At 34.4% G+C, this 15,245-nt stretch overlaps 1 protein-coding gene and 1 pseudogene across 2 annotated transcripts in view; one reads left to right on the top strand and one right to left on the bottom strand.

Moving 5' to 3' along the window:
• The window catches only part of St8sia4 (ST8 alpha-N-acetyl-neuraminide alpha-2,8-sialyltransferase 4), an 88,235-nt gene that overhangs the window by 41,245 nt on the left and 31,745 nt on the right, over nucleotides 1-15,245 (bottom strand). For both annotated transcript variants that reach the window (XM_004841732.4, XM_087180896.1), the window contains one exon: nucleotides 6,872-7,165. In XM_004841732.4, the coding sequence (XP_004841789.1) occupies nucleotides 6,872-7,165 (294 nt within the window). The remainder of the gene's footprint in view (nucleotides 1-6,871; nucleotides 7,166-15,245) is intronic.
• Nucleotides 4,011-5,457, top strand: LOC106009156 (lymphoid-specific helicase pseudogene; annotated as a pseudogene).

Genomic DNA, 15,245 nt, shown 5'->3' with positions numbered 1-15,245 from the left:
CCCATCAGAATCACAGCAGACTTCTCAACACAAACCCTCAAGGCAAGAAGAACTTGGAGTAACATATTCCAAGCCCTAAAAGAAAACAGCGTCCAACCCAGCTTGATGTACCCCGCAGAACTATCTTTCAAAATTGTTGGAGAAATAAGATACTTACATAACAAACAGCACCTTAGGAGCTTCATGAATACCAAACCAGCACTCCAAACAATTTTAGACAATATCCTAAGAAAAGATAATGAGGATCACAACCCTTGGAAGCCCAGCAGAATGAATCCATCAGGCACAACAAGAAATTAAAAGCAAAGGAGGAGAATCCAAGAAAAAGAAAAAGTCTTGACAATGAAAACTTAATACGAATCAGTAATAATCATTAATGTTAATGGTCTCAATTCACCAATCAAAAGAAATAGACTGATAGAACGGGTCAAGAACTAAGATTGAACAATATGCTACATACAAGGAGCACACTTAATTCAAAAAGAAACTCATAGACTGAAAGTTAAAGGGTAGAAAACAATACTCCATGTGACAGGAACCCAAAAAACCCAGGAATAGCTATCTATTTTGCAGATCAAGTGGATTTCAAACCAACACTGGTTAAGAGAGACAAAGAAGGACACTACATCCTTATAAAGGGAACAATCCAAGAGGAAGGGATGACAATCATAAACATATATGCACCAAACACGAGTGCGATCAACTATATAAAACAAATACTAATGAACATGAAAAATCAAATAAGAACTAATACGATATTAGTGGGGGAACTGAATACCTCACTGTCACAAATAGATAGATCACCTAGACAAAAAATAATCATGAAAATACTAGAACGCAATCAAACTCTTGAACAAATGAACTTAACAGATGTTTACAGAGTGTTCCACCCCACAAAATCAGAATAAAACATTCTTTTAAGCTGCACATGGGTCATTTTCCAAAATATACCATATACTTGCTCATTGAACATGTTTAAGTAAGTCCAAAGGAATTGAAGTTGTCCTCTGCATATTATCAGATCATAGTGTGATGAAATTGGAGATCAACAGCAAAAGAAACCACAAGAATTTCATAAACACATGGAAATTGAATAACACACTTCTGCAGAACCAATGGGTCACAGGAGAAATTAAAGAAGAAATCAGACAGTTCCTTCAATTAAGTGACAATGCCAATACAATATATCATAATCTGTGGGACACAATGAAAGAAGGCTTACGAAGGAAATTCATAGCAGTGAATACTCATATTAGGAAAACAGAGCAAGCTCAATTAAACAACGTGATGCTGAACCTAGAAACAGAAGAGCAGGACTACTCCAAAACTCATAGAAGGGAGGAAAGTATAAAGATCAGAGCAGAAATCAATGTAATGGAAACTTAGAGGACCATGCAAAAAACATCAATGAAGCCAAGAGTTGGTTCTTAAAAAGAATAAACAAAATTGACAAACCCTTAGCCAAACTTATCACAAAAAAGGAAGAACTAAATCCGTGCAATTAGGAATGAAAAGGATGAAATTACTATGGACCCAGAAAAAATCCCGAGGATCATCAATACCTACTTCAAGAACCTATATGCCAATAAGATGGAAAACAGAAGAAATGGACAGATTCCTAGATATGTATTAATTACCCAAATTCAACAAAGGAGACCTAAAAGTTCTAAAAAACTCAATATCAATGAAATTGAAAATGTAATTAAAAACTTGCTAATTAAGAAAAGCCCAGGTCTTGATGTCTTCACCCCTGAATTCTACAAGACATTTAGAGAGGAACGACTGCCACTACTGTTTAAATTCTTCAATGACATTGAAAGGGAAGCAATGCTCCCGAATTCATTCCTGGAAGCAAGTAACACCTTGATCCCCAAATCAGAGAAAGACTCAACTGAAAAAGAGAACTATAGATCCATCTCACTAATGAACATAGATGCAAAAATCCTTGAAGAGATACTGGCAAACCGAATGCAGAAGATCATCAAGAAGATCATACATCCTAACCAAATGGAAATCCAACATGCGTTTATGATAAAAACCTTACAAAAAATTGGAATATGTGGTCTCTACCTCAATCTGATAAAGCCATGGATGAAAAAACAACAGCCAATATCATACTAAATGGTCAAAAACTGACATCCTGCACATTAAAATCAGGAACAAGACAAGGATGTCCACTATCACCACTCCTGTTCAATATAGTCTTGGAAACATTAGCTACAGCAATTAGAGAACAGATAGACATAAAAGGTATAAAGACAGGAAATTAAGAACTCAAATTATCATTATTTGCAGATGACATGATACTCTATATAGAAGACCCCAAGAACTCCACCAAAAGTCTTCTAGACTTAATAACCAAATTCAGTAAAGTAGTGGGATACAAGGTCAACACACAAAAATCAAGAGCTTTCTTCTACATGAACAACAGACTCACTGAGAGAGAAATAGAGCAAACAATTCCTTTCACAATAGCATCCAAACAACTGAAATACCTAGGAATCAACCCAACAAAAGAAATCAGAGACCTCTTCTCTAAAAACTATAGCACTCTGAAGAGAGAGATTGAAGAGGATATCAGAAAATGGAAAGACATCCCTTGCTCCTGGCTAGGAAGAATCAACATAGTGAAAATGGCCTTACTTCCAAAACTGCTATATAGATTCAATGCAATCCCAATTGAAATTCTAATGGCATACTTCATGGACCTTGAGAAAACAATCCAAAAATTCATTTGGAGCAAGAAGAGATCCAGAATAGCAAAAGCAATTCTAGGCAACAGAGACACAGCAGGGGTGATAACAACCCCAAACTTGAAACTATACCCCAAAGCTACTGTGATAAAAACAGTATGGTACTGGGAAAGAAACAGAGCTAAGGACCAGTGGAATGGATTAGAAGATGCAGAAACAATGCCAGAAACACTCAGTCACCTCATCTTTGACAAAGGAGCCAAACACCCTCACTGGAGGAAAGATAACCTCTTTAATAAATGGTTCTGGAAAAAATTGGGCTTCAACTTCCAAAGATTAAAACTAGACCTATATCTCTCACCATGCACTAAACTAAAATCAAAATGGATTAAAGCTCTAAATATTAACACAGAAACACTGAACGGGCTGGAATAGAGGTTAGGTAGAACTCTTGAAGACATTGGTGTAGGAAAAGATTTTATGAACAAAACCTCATTTGCCTGTGAACTAGCAGAAAAAAATCAACAAGTGGGATCTCTTCTTATTAAAAAGCTTCCACACAGCAAGAGAAACCACCAACAGTGTGAAGAGACAACTCACAATGTGGAAAAAAATTTTACCTTTTGTTTCTCAGACAAAGGCCTACTATCTAGAATCTATAAAGAAAATCAGACCTCCCAAATTTAAAGACCCAATCTGAAAATGGGCATCTGAAATGAACAGACATTTCTCAGACAAAAAAGAAATAGCAAATAAACATATGAAAAATGTTCAACATCACTGGTCATTAGAGAGATGCAAGTAAAAACAATGCTGAGATTCCACCTCACCCCAGATAGAATGGCTGCTCTGAAGAAATCAACCAATAACAGATGCTGTCAGGGCTGTGGGAAAAGAGGAACCCTGCTCCACTGCAGGTGGGAGTGTAGACTGCTGCAACCACTGTGGAAATTTGTATGGAGATACCTCAAAGAACTAGGACTGGAAGTCCCATTTAATCCAGCTATTCCCCTGCTGGGTATCTTCCCCAAATAATTAAAGAAATCATACACAGTGATATATGTGCACCCATGTTCATAGCAGCACACTTTGTAATTGCTAAAACTTGGAAGCATTCCAATTGCCCATCAAAGGGAGACTGGATAAAGAAAATGTTTTTTTTTTGTTGTTTTTTTTTTTTTATAAAAATGGAGTACTAATAAACAGACTGGAACACTGCAGATTCATCCTGTAGTGATCACATCATTTGAAATAGCCATGAGAGACCGAAATGCATTTCAGCATTGCTTTTGGAAGTACTTAATTGTAGATGAAGGACACAGGATTAAGAATATGAAATTCCGTCCAATCAGGAAGTTAAAGCAATTCAATGCTGATAACAGAACTTCTTTTGACTGGTACTCCTTTTGCAAAACAATTTATCAGAGCTTTGGTCATAGCTAAACTTTTTGTTGCCAGATGTGATGACTTGAAAAGCTTTGGATCTTGGTTTGACTTTACTAGTCTTTCCGAAACTGCTGGAGATATTATAGCTAAAGAAAGAGAACAGAATGTATTACATATGCTTAACCAGATTCTAACACCTTTCTTACTGAGAAGACTAAAATCTGACGTTGCTCTTGAAGTTTCTCCTAAACGAGAGGTAGTTGTTTATGCACTACTTTCAAAGAAACAGGAGGTTTTCTACAGAGCCACTGTGAATCGTACAATTGCCAACATGTTTGCATCAAGTGAGAAGGAAACAGTTGAGCTAAGTCCTAATGGATGACCAAAAGGCCGAACTAGAAAATCAATAAATTACAGAAAAATAGATGATTTTCCTAATGAGTTGGAAAAATTGATCAGTCAAATACAGCCAGAAGTAGACAGAGAAAGGCCTGTTGTGGAAGTGAATATTGCTATGGAATCTGAAATAAATTTGAAGCTACAGAACATAATGATGCTACTTCGTAAGTGCTGTAATCATGCATATCGGGTCGAATACCCTATAGACCCTGTTACACAAGAGTTTAAGATTGATGAAGAACTGGTTACAAATTCAGAAAAATTCTTAATTTTGGATCAAATGCTGCCAGAACTAAAAACAGGTCACAAGGTGTTGCTTTTTTTCGCAAATGACACAGACGTTGGACATTTTGATGGATTATTGCCATCTTAGAAATTTCAACTTTAGTAGGCTTGATGGGTCCATATCTTATTCAGAGAGAGAGAAAAAATATGCATGACTTCAACACAGATCCAGATGTGCTTATCTTCTTAGTGAGTACATGAGCTGGTGGCCTGGGTATTAATTTGACTGCAGCAGATACAGTGATTATTTATGATAGGGATTGGAATCCTCAGTCTGATCTTCAAGCCTTTGATAGATGCCATAGAATTGGTCAGACAAAGCCAGTTGTGGTTTATCGGCTTGTTACAGCAAATACCACTGATCAGAAAATTGTGGAAAGAGCAGCTGCTAAAAGAAAACTGGAAAAGTTGATCATCCACAAAAATCATTTCAAAGGTGGTCAATCTGGATTAAATCAATCTACAAATTTCTTATATCCTAAAGAATTAATGGAATTACTAAAATCTAGAAATTATTGAGAGAAAAATAAAAGGATCAGGGGAGAAAATCATCAGTGATAAAGATCTGGAGTTATTGTTAGATCCAAGTGATCTTATTGATCAAATAAAAGCCTCCGGACCAATAAAGGAGAAGATGGGGATAGTCAAGATACTAGAAAATCCTGAAGATTCCAAACCTGAATGTTTGTTTTAAATTGGAGCTGAAGAATAGCTTAAATTACTGTTTACATCTGGTGATTTACTTATATTGGTTTTGAAATCCAGATTGTCCACTTGACTTTTTAAACTAAATCAGTTTACATAATGTAAGTAGTACCCTTGTATACTTAATAGATTATAATTTCCTGAGCCTTGTTAAGAATAACGTTTATCTTAAGTTTAAATTTTCAGTTAAATTTTGAGGCTAGGTAGTACTCTTGGGTACGGTCTGATATACACTTAAGCATCGCCAGATTTATACAGTCTTCCTGTGGAAGTTTAGTAAATGCTTTTTACCCCCTTTCTTTTAGCAGTGCAGTTCAAACGGGCTTGATACTTCAGTTATGGAGTACACTTTCAATGGGGGCTTAGTGCAGTTATGCTTTCTATTGTTGAAATAAGACATTGTTTGATTTTAGAGTCTTTAAGAGAGTTCTCCAATAACATTCCAATACAAGATAAAAAAACCAAATAAAATGGAGCACTACTCAGTCATAAAAAATGAGAAATTAGAGACATTTATAGCTAAATGGATGCACATTGAGGTGATACTCTTAAGTGAAATAAATAGGACACACGTGTAAATACCGAATGGTTTCTCTATTGCAAGAAACTGAAATTGTAAATAAGTACTAAAAGGTATAATAGACAATGTGAAATAGGAAAAAATAGGGGAAGTGGGAGGCGTAAGGGAAAGGAAAGAAGAGAGTGGAATTAATATGAGAAAATGAAAAAAATGGAAACAAAGGCTTTGTAAATATGGAGGGATGGAGGGGTTGAAGGGAGGGCAGAGGAATGGGGAAAAAATAAGAACCAAGAGAGATTATATAAAGGTGCAAATTTCCAATGATGAATGTCATTATATTGTACACCTAAAATGTACCAATAAAATTAATTTTAAAAAGAAACAGAAATGTTGACTTAATTCATAATTATCACATCTGTAACTTAAGACGTATTACCTCAGCCAACCTTCTACCATACTTGTAGGACTCTTAGATATAGATGGGACTTAACTACTCCTTAAATACATACAACCTGTACACTTCTGTTATACTGCCTGCTAGCCATTTAGCACTTCTGTCATAGCTTTTGTTATTCTAAACTCGTTATTTTTATCATACATTCTTATTACTCTTTAGCACAAAAAAATGAAGATCAGTAGTTAGTAGTTTGTTCATGTGGAGACAAAAATATATGCAGAGTTCAACAATTCTGTTTTTCAAGAAAGAAGATGATTTAAAATAGTAAGTGTACAAACAAAACACTTGCTGTGAGGAGGGTAACCATTATACAGCATGAAATCACATGTACCTGGAGGTTATACTGAAGCTTCTGTCCATCTAGGGAAAACATTTGTTTATGTGTTGGACCGTGCCAAAGACAGACAGATGTTTCCAGTCACTTACCCTCTGACAGCATGAATGAGTCTCAGTGATGGGTAGGCAGTTCGCACTTTCAGTTTATTCTTGATGATTAATGCGTTAACCCACTCCACGTGCTTCTCTCCTCCTTTGACCATGAAAGCAGGGATCCAAAGGACACTGTCATTCAGCATGGAAAGTCTATGGACAAATTTTTCTCTGTCACTCTCATTTCGAAAGCCTCCAAACGCTCTTTGCACAACTGATGGATTCATGGTTATAAAATCTGATTTAGTTCCCACATCTGCAGCAAACTCCACCACAGGAGCTAGATTACACCTGTAGAGGAAAAACATCAAGGGTGTGAAATATTCACTTATAAATGGTGTGTATGGAAAGGAAGAATGAGGAACAAATATGTTTTTTCACCAGGTGAAAAAATTCTAAGGATAATCCACCGGTAAACTATATTTTCAGTAAGTTACTATACATTAAGGAATATTGCTTTCAGTAAAGATATGCACTCCACATACAGGGTTCATTTTGCCCCTTATACTCAACCTGTGTTTAAGAATATTCTTAACAATTAAATACATTAGACCACATGATGTAAATTCACAAGGACTCTGTTGCCATGTGAGAGGCAATCTAAACCATATGCTGTTCTATAGGTAAAACACACTGGACTTGATATTCCAATCTGCACTGCTAGTCATATTCAAGTCTTTTCAACAATTTTATACACATACCTAAATAAGTAATTTGGCTTTGCATATTCTACTGTTGGGGGACAGTACAATGGCTTATAGCATTTTCCACAAACATATTTACAATTGCTTCATTTGGGACTAAATGATGAAGTAAGAAAATTAAAGATATTCAAGTTAATATGTCTTTCTGAGATTTTAACTAATATGAAAAAAACCTTTACTATTGGTCAGATACCACCAGCCTTCCTGGTCCTTTTGACATGTTCAAGGTACCTGCTTTTTTTGTTAAGCCATTTCCATCTCTAAAGGAACACATATATAAAGAGAAAAAAGGATTTGATTGTAATCTCACCACTGGAACCTTGGGGCCTTGAAAAGAGCTTGAACTTGATTTTACTCTTATAACCTGATCCAATCTTTTCTCATACGACATTGCTGGAAAGCGCCTTGAATTCATCCTTAATTTGCCATGCTTTGACTCCATAACATTAACCTTGGTTACTTAGCTTAAGAAATAGCTTTTCAAAAAACATTATTTTTTTTAGCTTGTGTAAAAGCAGATTTTAATCGGGTCATGCATGAAAATTAGATTTTTAACAAATAGGAATCACTATCTTGGTAAAAGTCATTTGAATATATTCAATCTATACCTTTGTGAGAACACACACACACACATACACACACACAAACCACACATACATACACACTAAAAAATAGAACTCTTTCTTTTATCAGCCTTTCAATGAAACAATCTTCAATAGTTTTATTATTTCAGCACTTTTGCAGGTTTGATTTCACTATGAAAGCTCCTCATATTCCTCTTGGTTGTGCATTTTGCTACCTTAAATTCTCAAACAGCTTAAATTTTAATTAAAGCACATTAAAAAATTGTTCTACTATTAATACTGCTTTGTTTATCCTTCCTCATCTCTCTTAATTAATACATCTTATTACTTCCTAGATCTCTTGAAACATTTACTTATAAAAACTAATCTCTTTCTTCTCACCCTGTTAAGCAAATTCTGTTACCTAGGGTGAAAAAAAAGAAGAAAAAACATTATGTTATAGATTAAATATTACTCTTTTCAATTTCCATGCATATATATACTATCATATAATAGATTATTTGCTTCTACTCTAGATTCAAAACGATAATGAATATTTTTAATTTCCATCATGACAATGATATCAGAAATAGGACTGTTCTGAAAACCCATTGCTACACATGCACCGATACTAAAATAAACATCCTACTAGGAGATTCATAGGAAATGGAGAATTTGATAATTATTAAAATCATAAAATGTGTACCACACAAATATTAAAGATATCCAAAATCCTAATCAAGCTGATTATATCATGAATTTGGTTACTGTGGGGAAAGGTATTTCCTGAATATTATTATTGTAAACATATCTTTTCCTCATGTAAAATGCAGAAGATACTCATTAATATTACAGTTAATGTATCCCGGCCAGGGAAAATGGCATCATACATATCTTTCCACTACAACAAATCCTCAGAAATTGCTTTCAGAAGATCCTCAATGTAAAAAAAAAGCACAAAACAAAACAAAACAAAACAAACACCCTTTATCTTCATAATATAAACATAATCAGGAACGAGGCAGCTAAAGAGAATAAATTTTACTATTGTGTTGAATTATCTTTTCAGCAAAAACATTACTTATTTTATACTTTTGGTTATGTTTCCTTCCCACATATTTAAAAGTTCTACCCCCTATCCTATGTTTGCTACACCCGCTATTTTGAATATATTTTTCTGACATATGATTATCTACAAATATCTGGGGATGCATCTTCTAGGAGGCAATAAAATGTTCAACAACTAAATCTGAATATTGAGGATAAGAACTTTCCATTGTGAACCAAAAAGAATCTTCTAATATATTTCTGGAGAACAGGGTTAATTCAGGAGGCAAACTAACATATTTAGTGCAATTAAAGAATGGTAAACAAATATGACAGAAACTGGATGTCAAAGGGTAATAAAATTCAGAGGTAAAGTTTTGTGGATTCAAGTACAGCCCAATCAGATTTCTTGGGGAATGATAGGTACAGGATTGAGATAACATGACAGCAAGGCACATCATAAAATATAACCTGTACTATGTCTAGGACTCCATTTTGCGGGGGGGGGGGGCATGATCGCTGTATTTATTTCATTGTAAAGAAGAACTAATAATATGTTCACATGTGGCCAGTAAGTTACTCTGTGGTTGACTCTGATATTTAGTCATATAACTATCTGAATGTTATTTGAGTAAGCTGGAATAACCCACCAGCTGTGTTGCACTCCGGAAGTTCAGTAAATTTATGAACTTCAGAGCACTGCTGACAGCAATACTGCTGATTGAGCAAGAATATAAATGCATTCTCAATCACAAAATTTGCATCTTTCTTTCAAAAAATCTTAGAGGTTATAATATTCAAAAGTAACAAGAATGTGTCTCAAGCATTTATGAAGCAATACTTGATTACTCATATTATTATTTACCTCACAAAATAGAAGAGTGGGCAAGTTGTAAATGACAGATCCTTTGAAAGCCAAAACTGCTGAGTCCAGATGAGAATTTAATAGACTCAGCTCTATTATTTTTACTCAAATTAATTTTTATACTGCTAAACTATTTTTTGACAAATCAAAAACAAAAAAACATACTCACAAAATTAGATGCTACGCAAACTTCCTATTTATTCTAAGCTGCTCAGTTATCAACGTATTCATGTGGATTCTTCATTGTTAATTAAACACCTGCAGAAATGCACCCTAGACCTCTGAATTTTCTTCTGTGATCTCACCCTGTATATCCTGAATTTTCAATTTTCTTTATAGGCCCAACTGAAGGTATTTTCATTTATTTCAAGGCTGTATAAAATGCTAATTTTAAAACTCATAGGAAAGTCATACTTATTATGTGTATGAATGTAAGAGATCACAGAATTTCATACCGAGGATTATCTCCTGGATTTGTCAATGTTCTCTGCATTTCTCTTATATATCCCCAAAATAAGCAAGTAGGAGAGTTCTCTTTTATTTACTCATCAGGCCTCTGTTGACAGTTCATAGAGCAAACACAATGTTAGGTGCTCAGAATCCTTTTCTTAACTTCTTAATTATCCATGGTATCTTACAATATATGATGTATCCCAAATATAACCTTGACAGGCATTACTAATAATACCAACAGGATAAGACTTATTCTTTTAGCCATCTACTTCTTCATTCCACGGTGTACTTTATACTTTTGTGCAGGGTACAGAATTAGCCTTGTAAGATAGAGGTGAAACGGTGTGCTGTGGCAGTTGGAGGTTGTCCCATCCTTGCACATATAATATAGATTAAATTCAAAGGAAATGACCTTGGGTAGGTTAGAGACCACTCCTCCCACTTTGGTTAATGTTCAGACAACCTCCAGGCACATAATCACCGTCCTTTCACTCATGACCGATTCCATTGTGTCTTCCCGGTGCTAACACTGGAATCCTTTGGCCAAGCCAGTCATCACCAGTGGGACCGCTTTGGAAATCCAGTGGGATATGACAGAAAGTCTCTTCTATCTTTGGCTCCCAGAAAAAGTTTATTGATTCTGTCTCTTCACTTCTTGCTTCTCAGCTTGAATAAATAAGGGAAAGAAACAATGTCATACCTATTTTTGGGGGGAGGAGACTTTATTGTTACCCTCTCAGAACCTCTAGTAGGAGCTGGAATATGCAAACTGTCACTCTCTGAGATGAAGGTAATAGACCCCAAATAGACTGGAAACCAATCATTTTTGCTTAAGATCAGGAGTAGTTTTACCCTCACTTTTAGATGGAGAGCTGAAGTGAAGATGATTAGGAGACATTTCCAGGGGCATATCATTTATAATTTATATATATTTAGAATTTATCAAGTCTGGTTTAGAATGACTTCAGAATGGGAGTTTTAATTGGCACATATGATTTCTTTCGGAAATGCCTTCACATTCATCTTTCACATCAACCTTCATGTAGAAGAAATAGTGATATATCTTTTAGCCCTAGGTTTTAATCTCAGACATATTTTAAAAGGCCAGGCAGCCATAAACTTCACAAAGTTCTAAGCAGTTATTAAACAAAGGGTTTTAAATATTTACAATATTGGCATAACATCTATACCTCAGACACAATATTAGCATAATGTCTGTACCTCAGATCTTCTAAATGATAGAATTTCTAAAATATTAGAGAGACTATTAAGAATCTACTTGATAAGACATCTTGATGTTTGAATCATAGGGCTAGAAATAGATTTACCTGTGGTAGGCCATTATGCAGTAAACAAAGGTAAAAGAAATAAAGATTAAAATTCATGTAGAAGATTTGCATTTTCAGTACAGCAAATGCACGCACAAAATACAAACACACAGCCTGTATGTTATGCTTGCTGTTAAGATAACAATTGACACAATCTTTAAGTTGATATAAATAAATCCAAACAACTCTAATAATGTAACTAAATTGAAGAGAAAATTTTTTTTCACAAACCCAGATTTGTTTCTATTACTGCCAAGGGTGAAAACAGTGTCACATAATTTCTAGGGAAATCCAGAGAACTTTTAAAAAAACTCAAATCTTTCTAGAGAAAAAAGATCAGCATACCCAGGAATATGTTAGACTATGTCATTTCTATATTTTATTCAAAACAAAAATGGAAATTTTGTTCTTATTTACTAAATTGTTAGGTTTGGGGGAATAGAAAATAGTGGGGAAAGAATGCCAAAGAATGCATGTATTGTGTTTCCATTTTAAAACAGTAATATATGTATCTGTTGGGAGCAATGTTACATAATTCTAGGGAAAAATCATTTGGTTAGCCTAGTTCTCTTGTCTACAGCCCAGCTACAGAATAACTCCAGTTTGGCCTCCGGTCGCAACTGAGACTTCAGTGATCCAGTAATGCTGTGATTCTCCAGGACAAGAACCATCCTGGGAGAACAAACATCTGCTCAGTTCCTCATTGTTCTTGGACTGATTAACATCTTGTTTGCCGGAGATGTACTGAACTCTCTGCAAGCCTTCCGTTACACCTTGTTTATCCCAATGTAAACTGTTGAACTCTCTGCAAGTCTTTTGTTACATTTGTTTCTCCCAATGTACTGAATAAAGGGTGTGGTAAGATGGGAGCTTTGTCTTTGCTGCCCAGAGCAGCACTGATCAGACCCAAAGCTCAGCTTCTTCTCGGTCTCATTTTTCTACCTTTCCTGTAATTCGCCGTGTGCTGCCGTGGCTCGCAGGAGACCAGGACTAACTGCAGAGGTTCTGGTAACGTCTCCTTCCCCTGTCCCCTACATATATCTAATGTTCATCCAAGTTTGGGTTATATTTTAATGAATAAAATATACTCAGTTTAATATCTGTATTCAACCATCTCTAGCTGTAGCTATTAGGACATGGGAGTCTACATCCTAGTCTCTGTATCCCAAGTAAGTTATTAAAACTCTCTGGGAGAGTGTAATTATATATATATATATATATATATATATATATATATATATATATTTTTTTTTTTTTTTTACTTTTTTGGGGTATCATTGACAAATAAAAATATTTGATATTAAAAATTTTCCATAAATAAGGCTGTACTGATTGGAATGATGATGAGAATATTAAATGAAATAAAATTTCCTCTCAAAATTCCTTTCTCTGGGTAAATAATGCATACTAGATTATGCTGATTCCTTTTACGACATGCTTTTTTTCTTCCCTTTACAATCTATTGCGATTATAAATATTTTGAAATATATGCAGGCAAATTAAAAGCCGTGTCAAATAGGGAGATCATTTTGAGGAATAGTATGAGAAAGCTTAAGTTTTCTTTCTAAAACAGTAAGCCATTTGTGCTAGAATTTAGATTTTGTCTCTAAGAAATTGCAGCCTGAATGGCTGATGGGGCCAACCTGCAAGTATCTTGATAAATAAACAAAAAATAGTTTGACTCTATAGGAAGGTGTGGAAAATTTAAAAGTCCATAGTATGGTCAATTATATTTTAAAAATAAATATATAACTCAATTATTCAGGAGATGAAGAGTATCCAACTAAACCTCATATTGTAATAAGTGTTATATAAAATAATAAAAGTATTTATTGTAATTATAAGAAGAAAAGTACTAGCTACATTTTAAAGAGTCCTTATTATGCAATAGACACCCTTCTACTTGTAATATAATACGTAACTATCACAATAAGCCCATGATAGACACTATTGCTGTATGTTGCCATTATTGAGAATATAGTTACAGGTAAATTGTCCAAGACTACACAACTGTAAGAAATAGAGGCAGATTTTAAACACATTCTCTTAAACTTTGTATATTTCTTAATGCCTGGGAATAAAGAGGAAGCACCAGAGCAAAAAACTAAATACAGTTGCATATGAAAATACAATAGTTCATAAATATATAAATACAGTTCATAAATACAGTTGTACGTGAAAGTACAATTGAGATATGTTTTTTCTTTTTCTTCTGGAGATTTTTTAATTAAAATTGTACATGTCATAAATGTTATTGTTGGAAGGGCAAATCTTTAGCACTTGGATGAAGATAGTTTGAAAGTAATATACTGAAAGAATTCTCTCAAAACTATCATGAGGACACTAGAAGGCATTATTATCTTTAATAAATTCAAATGTACTGTAGAATGATGCACAAATATATTCTTTGATACAAGCAATGGGTGACAGAGAGCTCTAAAATTCGTTATTCTAAGTTTTCAGGTAAGAAAGAAAAAGAGCCCTACTTCTTACGGTAAATTACTAAATGCAGCATGCCAGGAGGGATGGGCCATAGGAAAGAATCATTATAGTCAGAATGTTTCATTGTAAATTCATATTTTTTAATCAAGCTCAAAATTCACATTTAGAAGCTTTGTCCTTGGAGCCTATTTAATTATGTGCGGTCTTATGAGTTACAAGTCAGCACTTCTTCTTCTTCAAGAGAAAAGTAAAAGAAGACAAGGTGAAAAGAAACACAGAAAGAGTAAATGGAAAGAAAAATAAGACATCATAAAGACAAAAATTCACAAACATTGGGCTGGGCATTTAGCTTAGTGGTTTCGCCTCCAGCTGCGCAAGCGCAAGGATCCGAGTTCAATCCCTGGTACCAAAACTAAAATAAATAAATAAACAAATATTAGAAGTCGAACAGCCTTTATTCATCAATGCAAGATTGTGAACAGTAAGCAAAATGCAGAACAAGATAAAGCTTTAACTGCTGTTCTTTATCTGAGATTTGACAATATATTTATAAATGACGACAGTAAATTCTGAAATGGCAACGGAATGAAGGTTCCATTAGTGGACAGAGCTAATTTGTCTGGCTCACTATTGCATGCCCACTGTATAAAACTCAGAACAAGTGCACACTAATTACTTGGAGGGAGTCAATTTCTCTCATTTACTAAAGGGTTAAAACCAGCACTATCTGTGAGAATTAATATATTTCAACTTAATACTATTTTGTCAATTTTTATTCTATAAAATATTCAATTATTAAAATTTTCCTTGTTTCATTTGGCTTCTCCTGACATTTATCTTTTTAAATTTCAGTGATGTCTGCTTCTTCTTTTTATGTTCTTATCTTTTGGGGTTTCTTGTCCTCATAGCCAGAAAACAACTATGATTGAATTAAAAAAAATTATTTGTTGGAAAGTTAGGTGGGGAAAA

This window comes from Heterocephalus glaber, unplaced genomic scaffold (genome assembly GCF_053883595.1).
Source record: "Heterocephalus glaber isolate CG9 unplaced genomic scaffold, H.glaber_assembly_v1.0 deba00001465, whole genome shotgun sequence".
Lineage (NCBI taxonomy): Eukaryota > Metazoa > Chordata > Mammalia > Rodentia > Bathyergidae > Heterocephalus > Heterocephalus glaber.
Note: the sequence above shows the minus strand (reverse complement) of the source record. Positions and strands in the feature narration are given on the sequence as shown.